General features: G+C 42.5%; 1 protein-coding gene across 5 annotated transcripts in view; it reads left to right on the top strand.

Annotated features, from left to right (window-relative positions):
- Positions 1-18,019, top strand: part of ARHGEF25 (Rho guanine nucleotide exchange factor 25) — a 1,549,554-nt gene that overhangs the window by 1,438,365 nt on the left and 93,170 nt on the right. For all 5 annotated transcript variants that reach the window (XM_044083599.1, XM_044083598.1, XM_044083600.1 and 2 more), the window contains 2 exons: positions 10,171-10,394; positions 14,864-15,019. In XM_044083599.1, coding sequence (XP_043939534.1) covers positions 10,171-10,394; positions 14,864-15,019 — 380 coding nt within the window. The remainder of the gene's footprint in view (positions 1-10,170; positions 10,395-14,863; positions 15,020-18,019) is intronic.

Here is an 18,019-nt window from a genome sequence, read left to right as displayed (position 1 = left end):
TGGTGCCAGAGCCATGGCCTTAAGCTAAATGTCAAAAAATGTATAGTCATACCCTTTGGGAAAAACAAGGTAACCCCTAATTACCACATAGGTGGTAATCCATTAAACACGGAAGAAGTTATCAGGGACCTGGGGACCCAAGTTGACAGTAACCTCTCTTTTGACACTCACATTGCCAAAGTGGTTAGGAAGACCTTCTACATTGCCCACCTGATCATGAAGGGATTCACATCCAGATCAGGAGAGGTCATTGTACCCCTGTACTCTTCACTTATCAGACCAATGATTGAGTACAACGCCCCATTCGGAATGTACCTTACCCAACACCTGCAGCAGTTGGAAAGACCCCAAAAGTTCCTCACCAAAAGGATAAAGGGGCTCAAACATATGTCATACGCTGCCCGACTGAAGAAACTCCAGCTCTATTCAGTCGCATACTGTCTACTCAGAGGTGATCTGTGCCTGACATACAAGGCCGTGTCCAACCCGGAATTAATGGACATGCTCCACCTCAAAAAATCCAAATCCACCAGAGCCACGAGAGCAAGAGACTTAAACCTCAACACGGATATAAATAGGACGTGCTGGAGGGACAGATTCATCACCCAGAGACTCCCTACACTATGGAACAGAATCCCAGTCCATGTGAGGCAGAGCCCCTCACTGACTCTGTTCAAGAGAAATCTTGACGAGTGGATGGGAGATCGTAGGTTTACCCTGGGAATCATTTCTGTGTCACTGCTGGACAGAGGCACAGCAAACTAATGGGTATAGTATTCTCATCCTAAGGGGTGGTGAAAGCCACACACACTCTGGTTAGGCTTATAAATGCCCTAGGGCAGATAGCCTAGTATGACCCTATGACCGTATGAACCTATGAACCTATTAAATTCAAATGCGGAGATACTTGTTTTTGTGTCATCACAAAGTTATTTTGCTAGCAGAGTGTCATTTGGGGCACTCTAATTATAGTAGCAGAAGTGCTGTTAAGACATATGTCTCTCACTACCACGTGATCCAATGTAGGATCACTGTGCTTTGTAACTTAAGTTCACTTTCATAACACTGTTCATTTTTGGAAGGGATAGCAGAGTGATTACACACAAGCATAGTGAGTGACAAGTCCTTTCAGGACTATAAACCTTCAGAAGTACATTTTTATTCAGTTTGGTTTTCCAGTATGGGAGTCTGAAAAAAAATGGAACCCAGTAAGGAGCTTACAACACTTTAACAAATTTCCCTTTGAGTACTTTTTGACAGAAAAGGAGGTAAAGGTTTTTCACTGCATTAGTTAAACTTTTAAAAGGGTGTCAGGAAGACCAATAATCTAATTGGATATTGCCACTAGGTGGCACACTACAGAGCAAAGTTCATAGTTTAGATATTGCAAGGTTGGAATAATGTACCCAAATGCAGAGCTTTAAATCACTTATTAGTTCTTCACTGGATAGGTCTAGCCAATAAAGCTACTGCCATGAATTCACAGTATCCTAAGGATTCATACACAGGATTTCCTGCAATGGGCAGTGATTAACCTTGAGGGCAGGATTTCTGGACTAATTTAGGTATGTGATCCCTGCTGTGACACACAAACAGAGGGGTCTAACCATCAAGGGGATAGTATAAGCAGTCACCCATTCTCACAATAATTGACCCTCATATAATTGACTTCAAAGCATCAACTATATAACTGTGAACCAACAATAAAAGAACAGCGATATGATTGCAAATGCAAGCATAATGACATTTGCATGTGATTAGTAAAAGGAGGAGAGATAGTAATCAGAAAGCCACCTGTAAGCACCATTTCTATCAAAAATATAACAAATCCTTATTCACATGGGGACAATCTCACACATCTCTTTACTCATATATAGTAACTCCATGGTTGCACTACTGTGAGGAAAAGGCAGACTCCACCAGTTTTGCTATAATGAACTATAGCACAAATTGATCATTTGACAGACTGTGGTACAGAACGCGAATTGAAAAAGTGAGTATTTGATCTACAGCACTATGACCCTTCAGGAGTAGTCTAGCCTGGACTGAAAGCAGCAGAGAGTTTACAAGTAGCAGTAGCAGACTGGTATAATCCAACAAGCAGGTCAGCTTGCCTTCCATTTTAGATTGCCAGAGTACAGTGCATCACTCTACAAGAACTGCTTCAATTACCAGTAGGATTATGGAGTTTCTAAAAGTGAAGGCTAATTTCAACAAAACTGTACTGGTGTGTCACCTTTTTGTATAGTGTCATTGGCCTTGCATAGCTAAATCTATATTCAGATCATCATCATCATCCTCTTTTTCACATTTTCTACATGGGGTCAAGGTGCCATGTTAACCGTCGCTATCTGTCTCGATTCAGTGCCACTCTCCTACCTTCCTGTACACTTGTGCCTGACCTCACAGGTCTTTTCTTACACAATCCATCCATCTCATTGTTGGACACCTGTTTCCATTCATCCTCTTCCTGTCTGCCCCAAGGACTAGACTGAAATGTTACTTATTTATATTGCATAGATTTTAATGACAGCTTTATGGGAATTTAAATTAGTTCATGAATCCCGTACGGTTATCAAAGCCATAGGCTGTGAAGAACCCTAGATGCAAGTTTATTAAAACAAGGTATTCACATCAGACATTAGTTTGAACAGGACTAATACTTGACAAGATATGGGAATTATTGATAACCTATTCCATAATCTTAAAGTTGACTGTTTAGTCCAATAATTACAATGGGGCATATTGTTAAATTCAGTTTTTAAAATGCAGCTTTGCATTCTTGCGCTAATTCATGGGATGTTTCTTTTTAATACTAAAAATGACTAACTGAATCTATTTTTAAAATATTCTAGTGCAATGTGATAACTGTACTCACTTATTCCTGAGATTGTCTTAGGGAATCTTATTTGTGCTTGAGATAATTCCTCCATTTAGTAATAATACATTTGTGAAAGATTGCGGACAACGTTCTGTATTCAATCTGACTTGAGTAGAACGTAATGAGTTTATAAGAGGGTATCTTAAAGGCTGCTCAAATCAAATTATTTACTGAAGAGGATCTCTTCTTTAACAGTATAGATTAAATTCAGATTTGAATTTGTTCCAGACCTAAAGCTTTATAAAATATTATTTTAATAAGTCAATTTTTTCATATTTTAAGTCATGAGTTTTAAAAGTACTATTTACCCCAAAGACCACTATAAAACATGTCTGAAGGTTTAATGAAAGGGATTTACTACTACACTATTTGTAAGACCAGCTGTCATGGTTTAAAGAGCAGATATTCAGCACTGTTTCATGTTAGCTTTCTAAACTTACTTTTACACATATATAGATATCCAGTTATAGAGAATGGTATTTAAATTCTAACAGCTATGAAGTATTTAAATAATATCGGTCCCATACTAAAGTAATAATGCTCCTGCTATTAAAATAAACACTTTACTTTTTGATGCACTAAGACAGAAAGGGCTCTTTTTAACAAAAATAATCCTTTCAGTACATGTAACATACTGTATAAATCAATATTCATAAATTATGTTTTGTGAGCTGTAATGAATCCTTCTGGGAGATGTATACAGAATCCCAAAAAATAATGCAGAACATATGTGTAAGTACAGATGTTCTTCAGGTTTCACCGTTGCAGTCATCACATTTGGGTTATCCTGCCAGGGGTAGCCCTCAGTCGGCCCGAATACCAGTGGCTTAGTATTTCTGCGTTGGTTGCTGTCACTCCAGGACTGACGTCAAGTTATTAGTGGTATAAAGTCAGGCAGCCGATGCCATTACATCAGTCTTTCTTGCCGAGGAACCCGAAGCAGAAGCAGTTTGCACAAGTGCCGGTCGGCTGCTACCTGAGTTTTTGTTTCCGAGTTGAAGTTGAAGTCTTCTAAAGTTAAGTATGCCGTTGGGGATCCTTTTTTCTTGCTCTAACCGATGTCAGAAAAAGTTAACAATTGTCTCACCTGTGGAAAGCATATACCACACCGAGACTTCCATTCTTACTGCATCACCTGTTTAGGACCAGACCACGACTTCCCTCGCTGTAGTTTATGTGCTTTGTTCAACACCAAAACTATACATCATCGGGCCTGTATTGTAATTAGATATTTTTGCTCTCAGTCCTCGAATTCCAATATGGCTTTGGTAAGCCATCTGACTACCGAAAAATGTAAGGATAAGACAGAGACAGACTGCACAGGTCCAAAACTGCCACCGATGCTTCCGTTAAGCTAGTCGTCAGTTCTTCGGCCCTCAATGAGGTGCTTTCGCAGCCCCTGATGCCTGCTTTTGTGGATTTGCAGGCTGCTACTGAGACCCTTTCAGAGTCCGGTATGCTGAGGGACTCTTCTTCGACTAAGGATCCTGTGGATGTCTCTACCTTGGATGAGTCTGGAGCTGTTGAGCAGGCACCGGCTTCCGAGGAAGTACTTTGCACTACCAATAGTCGACACAAACCGACAACTTCTTTCACGTCTTCAGTTCTTTCTAAAACTACCGAGTTTCTAAGGCTCAGGGTACGAACTACGCCCAAAAAAAACAATGACCCAAGCTCAGGCACCTGCTTCCTTGCCTCAATCTCAAATTCTTAAAATAGAGAAGATCTTATTATGCTTATTAGGGGAAGCCAGGCTACCCCTTCCAAAAGAAAAAGAGACTTGTCCCCAGTAGCTTTATATGAACAGGAGTCCGATGACTCTGATGCTTCTGAATATGTAGACATGACAACCCCTCTCTGCTTATGAGGATTCTGATGCAGAGGAATCCATTCCTTCTGCCTCTCCACCCGAGAATTTTTCTTTTGGTAAAACCCTCCATACTTTAAGGGAGCATTTCCAATGGGAATGTCAGGACTATCCTCAGTCAAAAAAGAGACTCAGGAAATTCTTAGATTTACCACAGCACATGCCTTTGGCTATTCCTCTTGCCCTGTGTGTTGTTGATGATGTTTTCATGGAATCCAGTTTGACTCCTGACACCCTTCCTCCTGCTCCGAGGAAACCCGACAGGTACTACAGAGTCCCTGACTCTCACAAATTCCTTTTCAAAAATCCTGCTGTTGACCCAGAGGTCATCTCTCAAGGACCTAAAGGAATTAAAGCAACCTCACCTAAGAATCCCACCCCCTCAGATAGTGATTCCTGAGCTTTAGACAGATGGGGTAAAAAAGTATACACCTCTGCTACTCTTGCTATTAGAGCACTAAATTGTCAGTTCTACATGCTGAAATAGCAGCAGCATACCTTGGAACTCCTCAAACAAAAAATATCTTCCTTTCCTGCTTGTGCAGAAAATAAAGAATTACAAGAGCTGTATTCTGCAAGCCAAGTTACTAAGCACACCTTGCAATGTGGCTTTGATGCCCTAGAAGCATCTTGCAGGGCAGCAGTCACTGGTTCTGTCCTTAGAAGGCATGCTTTGCTTAAGGGACAGACCTTGCCTGACCATGTCAAATCAAAATTATTGGACGCACCATTGAACAAAGACAATTTGTTTGGCACCAAGGCAGAAGAAGTCTTAAAAAAGATGGAAGAAAAAGCTAAATCTATGCATTCAATTAAAGACTTTTTACAGGTCCAGCCTCCGAGGTTCAGTAGGCATTGCCCCTCCAAGCACTGGTCCTTTCTGGCCCCCTCCAGGCCAGCTCAGACCAGAACCAGGGGAAGCAGACTCCCTAGACAGCAGCCCCAGGGAATGCAGAGATCTAAGCAATGGCATTCCTCCTCTTCAAAATCAGGGAGTGCTAAGCCACCCCCTTATGGTAAGAACTCACAATGACTTTATACCTCCACCCCTTACCTCTGCCCACCTGCTTGTGCCCCTAGGAGGAAAACTCTCCTTCCATGCAAACAACTGGGCCTCTATCATCAACGACCGATGGGTCCTCAACATAGTGTCCCAGGGATACAAATTTTATTTCCACACACTGCCAACCCCCAAGAGGGTTCCCAGATCTTCCTCCAAACCAGTGGGCAGAGGCCAAAAAGCAAGTCCTTTCCCTGATCTCAATGAGGGCAATAGAGCATGTTCCTGCAAATCAGATAGGCCAAGGTTTCTATTCCAGACTCTTCCTGGTACCAGAAAAGAGGGCACCTGGCGCCCTATCCTCAACCTATCCATTCTAAACACCTTTCTGGTGATACCAAAATTCAAAATGCTCACCCTCCAGCAGCTTCTTCCTATGCTTTCCAAGGATGCTTAGTTAACCACCCTATACCTAAAAGAGGCCTACCTACACATCCCAGTCAGGGAATCTTCAGGAAATGTCTACGTTTCAGGGCAGGATCTATGCACTTTCAGTTCTCTGCACTTCCCTTTGGCTTATCCACTGCTCCCAGAGTTTTCACCAAATGCCTGGCTCCTACTGTTGCTTTTTGCAGACAAAGAAATATTCAATTTACCCATACTTAGACGATTGCCTGATTCAGGCAGACAGTCAGGAAAAGCTGTTACAGCACCTGACCTTTGTAAAGGACCCACTGACCTCCCTGGGCTACACTATCAATGAAAAGAAATCAAAACTAGTACCCACACTAAAAATTATATTCCTGGGAGCAAGCTTGAACAAATCATCCCAGATGGCATTCCTTACTCCAGAAAAACAAGCCTACCTGACAGGCTACTTCTCTCAACTAGCCACCAGAACCCAGTTATCCGCAAGGAAAATCCTGCAAGCTCTAAGGTTCATGGCCTCCTGCATTATACTCATTCCATATGTCAGACTGCATATGAGAAAACTACAATGATACCTAAAATGCCTCTGGTGTCATCACTCTCAAGACCTGGAAACTATCATACCAATGATACCTTGTCTAAGGAAAGATTTTCTTTGGTGGGCAGCAGCATGCAACCACAACAAGGGACTTCCCTTCTCACAACCCCATGCCGCCCACACCCTCACCACAGATGCATCAGACTATGCCAGGGGTGCACACCTGGATGGCAGGTACATTCAGGGCCACTGGAGCCCAAATCAAATACATCTGCACATCAACCAAAACGAGATGCTAGCTGTTCAGCATGCCCTGACAGCTTTCAGACCCCTACTCTCCCAAAGGCCTCTACTGATCAAAACAGACAAAACCACAGTGATGTGGTATATCAACAAGCAGGGAGGAACTCACTCTTATCCTCTATGCAGGCTCGCCATGACCCTTTGACACACGGCTGTAGCCATGCAACTACACCTGCTAGCACAATTCCTGCCAGGCTCCCTAAACTCTCTGGCAGACAAATTAAGCAGACACCTGCTAGACCCACATGAGTGGCAGCTAGACCACAGATTCTTCACCCTTGTAACCCAGAAATGGGGCACCCTGAAGGCAGATCTCTTTGTCTCCCACTCCAATCATCAGTTTAGCAAATTCTGCACCAGGGAACCTCACAGCAAGGCCTGGAAAGTGGATTCTCTATCCTTCCAGTGGGTAAACCTCTTGGTCTGTGCATTTCCCCCTCTACCACTCATTTCAAGGGTACTGCTTAAAATAATGGAGGAAAAAAACGAGGACAATCCTGATTGCCCCAGACTGGCCATGCCAGCACTGGTACCCACTGCTGCGGAGCCTGTCACCCCTGCCACCATGGCACCTACCTAAGATCCCAACACTCCTGACCCAGAAGAATGGAGAATTCATGCATCCCCAATTGCTGACCCTCAACCTGGCAGCCTGGCTTTTTCCTTGACCCCTCCTCAAACTGCCAGCCTAAGCAAACAAGTCCTACATGTTATATGTGAGGCCAGATGCCCCAGCACTAGAACATCCTATGCTGACAAGTGGAAAAGGTTTTGCATCTGGATCCAGGCTAAGGGAGCCAAAACACAGCCCTCCCTACCTCTCATCCTGGATTACCTAGCAGACCTACTACACAGGGGTCTGTCCTTCTCTTCTATTAAAATTCATGCCTCTGCCATCTCTGCTCATTTCAGCACAGAGCCACCTCCCTTCTCACACCCTCTCATCAAACAGTCCCTAAGAGGGGCTAACAACTTAAGGCCCTCAGAAGAGCTCCTACCCCAGCTTGGGACCTTAACTTTGTGTTGGAAAAGCTCACCCTACCCCCCTTTGAACCTGCAGCTTCATCAGAGTTAAAATTCCTCTCTTGGAAAACAGCCTTGCTTCTGCCCATCACTTCAGCTGGAAGAGTTTCAGAGCTACAAGCACTCGTGGCTGTAGAGCCCTTCACCATTTTCCATGTTGACAGGGTCTCCCTCAGGACTAACCCCTCCTTCATGCCTAAAGTGGTGTCTAGTGTGGCTCTCAACCAATCCATTAATTTGCCCACCTTTTTCCCTAACCCACAAAACAAGGTGGAAAGGATTCTGCACTCTCTAGATGTGCACAGACAGCTCAGATTCTATCTGGTTAGGACTAAATGTTTTAGAAAAACTGACCAATTGCTAGTCAGCTTTACAGCAGGGGCAGAGGGTAAGGCCATATCCAAACAAACAATCTCCAAATGGATAGCACACCATCCATTTCTGCTACAAACATCATGGGAAACCTCCTCCAAAGGGGGTCAGGACACATTCCACTGGGGCAACCTCCACCTCCACATCTTTTCTCAGTGGGGTCCCCACCAGGGACATCCTGGAGGCTGCACTTTGGACTTTTGTTCATACCTTCTCCAAGCATTACCACCTGCCTATCTTCTCCAGATCCAGAGCAGGCTTTGCCACCGCAGTTTTGCAGGGCATCCTAGCCAGCCCCCATTCTTCTTGACTGCCTCTACCCTTTTCTTCAGCTTTGGGAATCAACCCAAATGTGATGACTGCAACAGTGAAACACGAAGAACATAGTACAGCTTTGTGCACTTACCATGAATTTAGATGTTCAAGTGTATGCACTGTTGCAGTCCTGGTTTCCCACCCTCCACCCCCCTTTTTGCTGTCTCTCTCTCTCTCTCTCTCTCTCTCTCTTCATCTCTCCTTACAGGGAATGTTTGGTATTTACTTTCTACTGGTGGTGTTCTTCCACCATAACCTAGCTCCCTATTTGGGGTCTCCTGACAGGGCAAGAAAAACTGATGTAATGGCATTAGCTGCCTGATTTTATACCACTGACGACCTGACGTCAGTCCTGGAGTGACAGCAACTGATGGAGAAATACTAAGCCTCTGGTATTCGGGCCGACTGAGGGCTACCCCTGGCAGAATAACTCGTGTGATGACTGCAAGAGTGAATACACTCAAACATCTACATTTATGGTAAGTGTACACAACTGTACTTCAGGAGGTATCATTAGGTTTTTGTTTGCACAAGAAATGACACTGTCAGAAACCTTGTTGCACTCTGCCATCTTATGTTACAACCACTAAAAGAGAATATGCTCACATATGAACATGTTCTAGGTACAGTTTTTGAGTTATGCAAGAAATGAAAAGCAATCAAAAAAATCTATTTCTTTTATTACTGGCTAAAGGAGGTGCATAAACATAGGATGAAATACACTGCAGACAGAGGAAACACAGAGGTGTTCTGTCTCAGCTCAGTAAATGCTCTTCAGGATCTTATCTGATAAATCACCAGTACCAGGACCTAAAGCACAAAGACGTTCATTGCATACTGGTGCAGGTACATACACAAATACTCAGAGAAATACTGATGCAGTACATAATTAAGACACAACTGTATAATACAAACCACCTGCATGGAAAACGATGGTTTAAGAGTACAAGCATTGAATTCATAAAACCTTTACAAGTAACATTATAGATGTTCACTGCCAGAGTAAAATAATATGTAATGATAACGGAGAACATTCAAAAAGACCGGTGTACAGAGACTGAATGTACAAACCCCAAAAGACAGATGTATCAGTAAATATAACATACCTGATTACTTGTGGGAAGGGTGATGAGTACAACTGTTGCTGACTGCACCCATTTGCAAAGTGTTATGGTTTCTGATGTAGCAGATGACACTGGACACTCAAAGAACTTTTGTCTGCAAATAAAATATCTTTTAAAGCATATACTCCAATTTGACTCACACTTGTTTATGGTTGTCCTAGATGAAAGTATCTTTCCTTTTAACAAAATGAGTGCAAATTGAGAGCTGTTTTGTTTTAATGAAGACCATTTTAGTTTTTTTAACTTTAATTGGATTTTCTGGAAAAAATAAGTTTTGCTGTTAAGACTGAAGCACTTAAGTTATTTCTTCTGTTTCAGCCCTTCAGTCTCCTATTGAGTACCAGCGTCGGGAGAGCAAATCCAACAGTTTGGGAAGACCTACAAGTAGCAGACCAACCTTGACCACATCGGCCACAATGAGACCTCACTCATCTGCCTCCATGGAGAGAAACAGGCTACCAAACCTGAAGTCCTACAATGCCTCACTTCCAACACTTTACCTGCCTAGCAATAGCAGCCGGGAGCAGGACTGCATAGCCAAGGTGGAACTATGTACAGGCACAATAATTCATAAGCATGCATAATTTTAAAGGCATAATTTGATGATTCACATTCTAATAGAAACTTCAGTGCTGGAAATCTCAGAGTATAAGTCTGTTAACTGCACAAGTTCAGAAAATATTTGACTGTGTTGAATGGATATGATCTTTTGTAAAATGGTGCATGGCTGTAGAAGTGTACACATGCAGTTTATTGGTCACTAATATGCAATTTTACAGCTATCTAGTTTTCTTTTCATCCCTGCATTACCTTAAACCTTTCCTGCCTCTTGGTTCTTTTTCTTTCTTTTTTGAGGCCTAGTATCCCCATAGTTGTTGCATGATTTCTTGAAATTCCTGTTTGGTTTACTCTATTAATTATTTTTTTCCGGGTAAATTTCAGATTCTTACATCTATTTAAGTGAGTCTTCCTCTTCCAATGTTTTCAAATTACCACCTTTCAGCTCTTCGGTCTCTTGAAGTGTTAACTTTCTGTATCTCAGAGTTACATCTGAGATGCTTTTTCTCATGCATCTGTCACTTCTCATGCTTCATACTAGTCTGTTAGCAGATGAAAAAGTCCAGTTTTAATGATTCAGTTCCTTTGTTGTGTGTTAGCTCATTGCCTAACCACTACCAATTTCATTCTTCCTATTGGTTCCCTGACAGTACACTTCACCAAACAAATATTGCATGCCATCTTGTCAGAAGAAGTAATGCTTTCTGTAGCTCATTATGAGGTGAGTTTGGAAGGAGAGAGATGCCATTACTGGCAAATTTAATAGTCATATGTAAGCGGTCTAACCGTTACTTATGCTTTTCATCATCCCCTAGTGCTCTGTGCACACAAGTGCACTGCTACTTCTACGTTTACCACCGGTACAACAGTTATTGGTATTTCTACTATATGGTTCCTACTGTCAGGTACTAACCTCTAGTTTTCACTAAATAGTGACCCTTTAATAGATGCCAGCTTCACCCTTCTTGCACAATAGAAGTTGGCAAGTTGGCCAGTGGTTGCACATTCCACATCCACCCCATTTAGCCCTCCTGCACCCTGATATCTAATCAAACCTGAGTTACAGACATCACAGGTAGATGCAGCGTTCTTGCATGAGATGGCTTAGTATGAGTTCAAGTTTTAGTGTTCCCTCATAAGGTTTATTACAGAGAGATTCTGCTGCTTGTACTGTTTCACCTTCCTCCTTTTGTTGACGGTTTGAAAAACTGCCCTTTGCCCTTTGATCCTCATTTTTTGACTGATGTTGCTCTCTTTGAAAACACCCAGCACTTACCTTCCTCACCCTAGTGTCATATTTTTCACTATTCCCCAAAATACTTTTTACCTATTTTTTCCCCTGTATAACTATTGTGATTGCTTTCTGTGTTGCTCTTTCTGTTTGGCAGAGTGACTTTTATCGTGTATTATACATCCATAAATCTGTTAAAATGTCATCTCCTTTGAGCTAGCACATGCTAGGTTTTTGTTAAATATTAAGTCTTTTGTCTAAGGTCATGCATATTATATTTTGTTATCAGTGTAGCCTTTCCACACAGTTTTGTGAGTTTGATTTCTCCAGTCTCCACTGTTCTTGGCATTTTCTGATTTAAGTACTTTTCTGTCTTTTGGTGTTTCCTCCATTTTATTAGAACAAAATCAGTGTGGAAATTAAAGACATCTTACATGATGTACAGTGAGAATATTTTTAAGTAGTACAATTAACAGTATATAATATAGTGATCAACAATTCTTAGAGGCTGTATGAATATTACTCTGTACCATTACTGTTTAAATTTTTAATCTCAGTTCTCTAGTACATCATCAGGCTGTAGATTTTTTTTCTAGGTTCTTTTTGCCTCTGTACTTGATGACCATGAAGTCTCCCCCTACTGGGAGCCATCATTCAGGCAGCCATGAGGGTTGGTTGTGATTTTTCTAGCATCCTGGCTATGAGGGTTTTTCTACTGTGCATAACCTCACTGCCTGGGCAGAAGGACATGTGATCTGTATGACTGTGGAGGCTCCACAGCACCTTCCGCATGTAGATTTGTACTTTAAAGTGCTCAATATTGTAGACTATCACCATGTAGTGACTTGATGAGCTACATGTCTACCTCTGCAGGCCATCATTTGCATCATGTCCAAGCTCCAAGGGATCCCAGCATTTTGCAGTCTATTTCACTTTTCCCTCCCAGAGGATAGGTAGACCCATCCTTCAGTGCCACTCCATTACTTGAACTCAGGTCACCTAGGCTGTATCCAGATCTTTACCTAGTTATACCACTAGAACTGGCTCAGGCTGAAGGATGTTTCTTAGAACGTATGTGGAATCTGACTTTGATATGTCTGAGGTAATAAAAGTAATCCTTTCAAAAGAAGACTAATTTCAAAATAAAATGAACCATACTGGTTCCAGTAGGATTCAGGTCTCCCACATCGTCAGTGAGATCTGGGATTTATAAATCCCAGGTGAAATGAACAATTCTCCATTGTAGGTGCCTTGAAGTAGTGCATCACACTTTTTCTGCACAGCCAGCTCAAGATCATAGAAAGTACTCCTGAGGGTCTTACTGTAGACTGTCTGCATTTGTGAGAGTATTGCTGAAAGACTTCTATGATTTCCCACATCAGTCTTTCTCTGAGTCCTCTGCAGGGGTCTTCCTAAAAGTCATTCTAAGGCTCTAAACCTATTTACAGCACTTTCCTCTTAAGGCCCTTCTTAGGCCTGCTGCTGCTAGGGCATTGCATCACAGTACCGCTTTCATTTTCTTAGGCCTGCTGCTGCTAGGGCATTGCATCACAGTACCGCTTTCATTTTCTTAGGCCTGCTACTGCTAGGGCATTGCATCACAGTACTTATTTCATTTTCTTAGGCCTGCTACTGCTAGGGCATTGCATCACAGTACTCATTTCATTTTCTTAGGCCTGCTACTGCTAGGGCATTGCATCACAGTACTCCTTTCATTTTCTTAGGCCTGCTGCTGCTAGGGCATTGCATCACAGTACTCCTTTCATTTTCTTAGGCCTACTGCTGCTAGGGCATTGCATCACAGTACCCCTTTCATTTTCTTAGGCCTGCTGCTGCTAGGGCATTGCATCAAAGTACTCCTTTCATTTTCTTAGGCCTACTGCTGCTAGGGCATTGCATCACAGTACCCCTTTCATTTTCTTAGGCCTGCTGCTGCTAGGGCATTGCATCACAGTACCCCTTTCATTTTCTTAGGCCTGCTGCTGCTAGGGCATTGCATCACAGTACCACTTTCATTTTCTTAGGCCTGCTGCTGCTAGGGCATTGCATCACAGTACTCATTTCATTTTCTTAGGCCTGCTACTGCTAGGGCATTGCATCACAGTACCCCTTTCATTTTCTTAGGCCTGCTGCTGCTAGGGCATTGCATCCCAGTACCCCTTTCATTTTCTTAGGCCTGCTGCTGCTAGGGCATTGCATCACAGTACCCCTTTCATTTTCTTAGGCCTGCTGCTGCTAGGGCATTGCATCACAGTACCCCTTTCATTTTCTTAGGCCTGCTGCTGCTAGGACATTGCATCACAGTACCCCTTTCATTTTCTTAGGCCTGCTGCTGCTAGGGCATTGCATCACAGTACCCCTTTCATTTTCTTAGGCCTGCTGCTGCTGGGCATTGCATCACAGTACCCTTTCATTTTCTTAGGCCTGCTGCTGCTAGGGCATTGCATCACAGTACTCATTTCATTTTCTTAGGCCTGCTGCTGCTAGGGCATTGCATCACAGTACCCCTTTCATTTTCTTAGGCCTGCTGCTGCTAGGGCATTGCATCACAGTACCCCTTTCATTTTCTTAGGCCTGCTGCTGCTAGGGCATTGCATCACAGTACTCATTTCATTTTCTTAGGCCTGCTGCTGCTAGGGCATTGCATCACAGTACCGCTTTCATTTTCTTAGGCCTGCTACTGCTAGGGCATTGCATCATAGTACTCATTTCATTTTCTTAGGCCTGCTGCTGCTAGGGCATTGCATCACAGTACCGCTTTCATTTTCTTAGGCCTGCTGCTGCTAGGGCATTGCATCACAGTACCGCTTTCATTTTCTTAGGCCTGCTGCTGCTAGGGCATTGCATCACAGTACCCCTTTCATTTTCTTAGGCCTGCTACTGCTAGGGCATTGCATCACAGTACCGCTTTCATTTTCTCCTTGAATGATTTCTGTTTCCTGTTTCAGAAAACTCAGTGGTCACAGCTGTTTTTATTTTCTTAACAAGACATTTGTAATAGGCATGTATTTAAACCTAATTAACTAGTCCTGTTTGAAAGATACATATAGAAGTGGCCTGAGTTGTCTTTTACACATTGTTAATTAAGTATGAACATACGTTGTTAGAGTAACATGAAACAAAAATGTAGTGCTTTGATTTATTAGACACCTGTACAGATGTTTTGTTTTTATAAGATTATACTTCAGTTCAAAACTGGATCATATCTTTCACATTCTGCAGAACCTGACTTTGCAGTCCGGACAATCAGACAGAAGTTTTACTCCATCACCAGGTGCTCTAACCCCCACTCACATAAATCTCGACTTCACGGAATGTTCTCCGACCTCACCAAAGCAGTTGTCGAATGGAATGTCTCTGACAGTTCCTGTGAACAGAGTAAGTATGTTATGTACTATTTTCTCCAAATTTCCCAGTAGTCATTTCTTGTTATTTACATTTTGAATGGTTCCAGTGACACTTAACAGCACAGCAAGGAATGGGAACGAATTCCTGGAAATTAAAAAAGTCAGTGCTATTTCTCACGATACTTAACTCTTACTTTGTAAGCGTCACAACACTATAAATATTTTATGAGAACTTAACACTACAGAATAACTTATACATATTAAAGGTGTAATATGAAGTTTAAAAAACAGGAAATATAAATCATATTAATGTTTAGAAGACATTGTTGACCCTTATGCCTCATTTCTTTACATGCATGTTGGTTTACAAAGTCCATTGAACATACCTGAGAAACAGACAAATGCAGGTTCTGTAAAAAAGAACTGGAGACAATTGCACATCTTGTTGTTGTATGTAATAAATGAATTCATAGGTTCATAGGTGTATACTAGGCTAATGGCCCTGGAGCCTTTACAAGCTTAGCTCATAGGATTATTCTGGCATCCTGCCACGTGACCTTAGTTCCCAGTGCCTCTGTCGAGTAGAGCTACTGGAGTGATCCATGGGGTGAATATTCAATTTCCCATCCACTCATCAAGATTTCTCTTGAAGAGGGCCAGTGAGGTGCTCTGTTTGGCATGTATGGGTAGTCTATTCCATAGCATGGGCAGTCTCTGGGTTATGAACCTGTCCCTCCAGCTTGTTCTGTTGATTGTGGTAATGAGGTTGAGGTCTCTGGAGGGTGTGGTGCGGAGGGATGTAGCATTTCTAACAGAGCTGGGACAGACATGGCTTTGTAAATCGAGCTCAGATCCTCTCTAAGTAGGCAACATGAGACAGAGAATAGCTGGAGTTTTTTGAGTTTCTCCATATAGGACACGTTTTTAAGGTCTAGGATCTTCTTTGTGAGGTATTTCTGTGGCCTCTCCAGTTGTTGCAGGTATCTAGTGAGGTACATGCCAAATGGGGCATTGAACTCGATGATTGGCCTAATGAGGAAAGAGTAGAGGGAGACAATGACCTCTTTCTTCCTGGAAGCAAAACCCTTAGTAATGAGATGTGCCACATAGAAGGACTTTCTGACCACAGTGGCAATGTGGTAGTCAAAAGAGAGGTTCCTGTCAACCTGTGTTCCCAGATCTCTTATAACGCCTTCTGTGTTCAGTGGACTACCATCAATGTGGTAATTCATGGGAACTGGGTTTTTCCCAAAGAGGATGACAACACATTTTTTGGTATTGAGCTTAAGGTCATAGTTCTGACACAAGTCATTGGTCTCAGTAAGGCCTTTCTGTAGGATGTTAGCATCACTTGGGGAGTTAATAATAGCTCCCAACTTGCAATTGTTTGCAAACTTTGTCAGCCAAAGTCCCTTTGTGTTGGCCTGGACTTAAGAGAAGTATATATCAAACAGGAGAGGACCCAGGACCAAACCCTGTGAGACTTCACTCGTGACTGGTTGGCAGTCTGACTTAGAATCCACAGTGTGAAAGTAGCTGACTCAATCTGTGAGCCAGTTTGCAACCCACCTAGTGATATAGGGGTTGAAGCCTAGCTTAGTGAGTTTTTCTGTGAATCGTGAGTGGGAAATGGTATCAAAGGCTTTGGCCAGATCAAGGTAGGCTGTATGAACCACCTTGCCATCATCCACAGCTCTGGTGACTGACTCAAAGAAGTCGACCAGGTTGAGCAGGAATGATCTACCTTTCACAAAACCAAACTGTGTGGGATCCAGAGTTTGGAGATTCCCTATATCCTTGTTTATTAGGTCCATGATGATGCGTTCCATAGCTTTGCATATCAGACTCATCAGGCTAGTGGGGCAATAGTTACCAGGGTCTGTAGTTGCTTCTCCTTTGTGGACAGGGATGACTGTAGCAGTGTGCCATTCAGTAGGGACAAAGCCTGAGGTGAGGCTGTGATTGAAAAGGGCAGACAAGTGCAGTGCCAGTTCACTCTGTAGTTCATGTAGAACACAGCCAGGGATATTGCCAGGTCCCATAGAAGCTGTATTTTTGGCCTTGGACAGTGCTGTTTTAACCTGTGCAGCAGTGATACTGGGTGTTTGACAATCTACTGGTATTGTGATTGGTCCTTTGGTGGGGGAGAGAGGGGTAAAATTGGCATGGAATCTGTCTGCCAGTATATTGGCAATATCTGTTGGCTCGGTATAGAAGGTACCATTGTCCAGTAGCTCAGAGCAAATCTGGGTATTGCCATGGAGAGTCTTTACATAACTAGAGAAGGCCTTGTGGTTGTCTTTACTATCTGCTGCAATTCTGTTTTCATAGCTAGCTTTAGAGGGTTTGATGAGGAATCTCAACTTTTTTCTGAGGCTGATAAGGGAGTCTTTCCCGTCTTGAGACTTCACCTTATTCTGCATCAGTTTCCTCCTTCTGTTGTAGAGCTTGTTTATGCCAGGGGACTGTATAATGAAAGGCATAATAGTGTGGTAAGACTGTTGCATTGGGGATTTTGCAAACATTACAGTTACAGGGTCTATATTATAACAACGAATGATCAAATGAGCGAACGTTGTTATATCGAACTCTAAAGTTCCAATTCACAAGACATCGAACAACCAGAACATCCCCCCCACACATCCCCTGATGTGGGGGGGCTGTGCCCACCATACTAAAATATATCAACTCCAAGATCGCACTACAGTGCCAAAAATGGCAAAGTGATGGAAGCGGCCAAGCAACTTCTTTCCCAGGGAAAGAATTTGCTTATATGCCACTTCGTCATTTTGCCTTTTCGACATTTCAAGTTCGACCAAGACGCATTCGACAAAATGCGTCTTCAGTCATCTGATAGGAACCCCAGTTACAGAAGTAGCTGGGAAGCATTGGAAACATAAACCACAAAGTATTATAGAGAATGATGAAGTTTATATTATTTATTGCCAACAGTTCAAAAAATAGATGTGAGAAAACTAGATATGGTAGTCAATGAAAAAAAATAACATTGATCATTGATATTGATACACCC

Source organism: Protopterus annectens, chromosome 9.part0 (assembly GCF_019279795.1).
Source record: "Protopterus annectens isolate FY-2018-M chromosome 9.part0, PAN1.0, whole genome shotgun sequence".
Classification (NCBI taxonomy): domain Eukaryota; kingdom Metazoa; phylum Chordata; order Ceratodontiformes; family Protopteridae; genus Protopterus; species Protopterus annectens.
The sequence above is the reverse complement of the archived record's forward strand: the minus strand, read 5'-3'. Positions and strand labels throughout refer to the sequence as shown.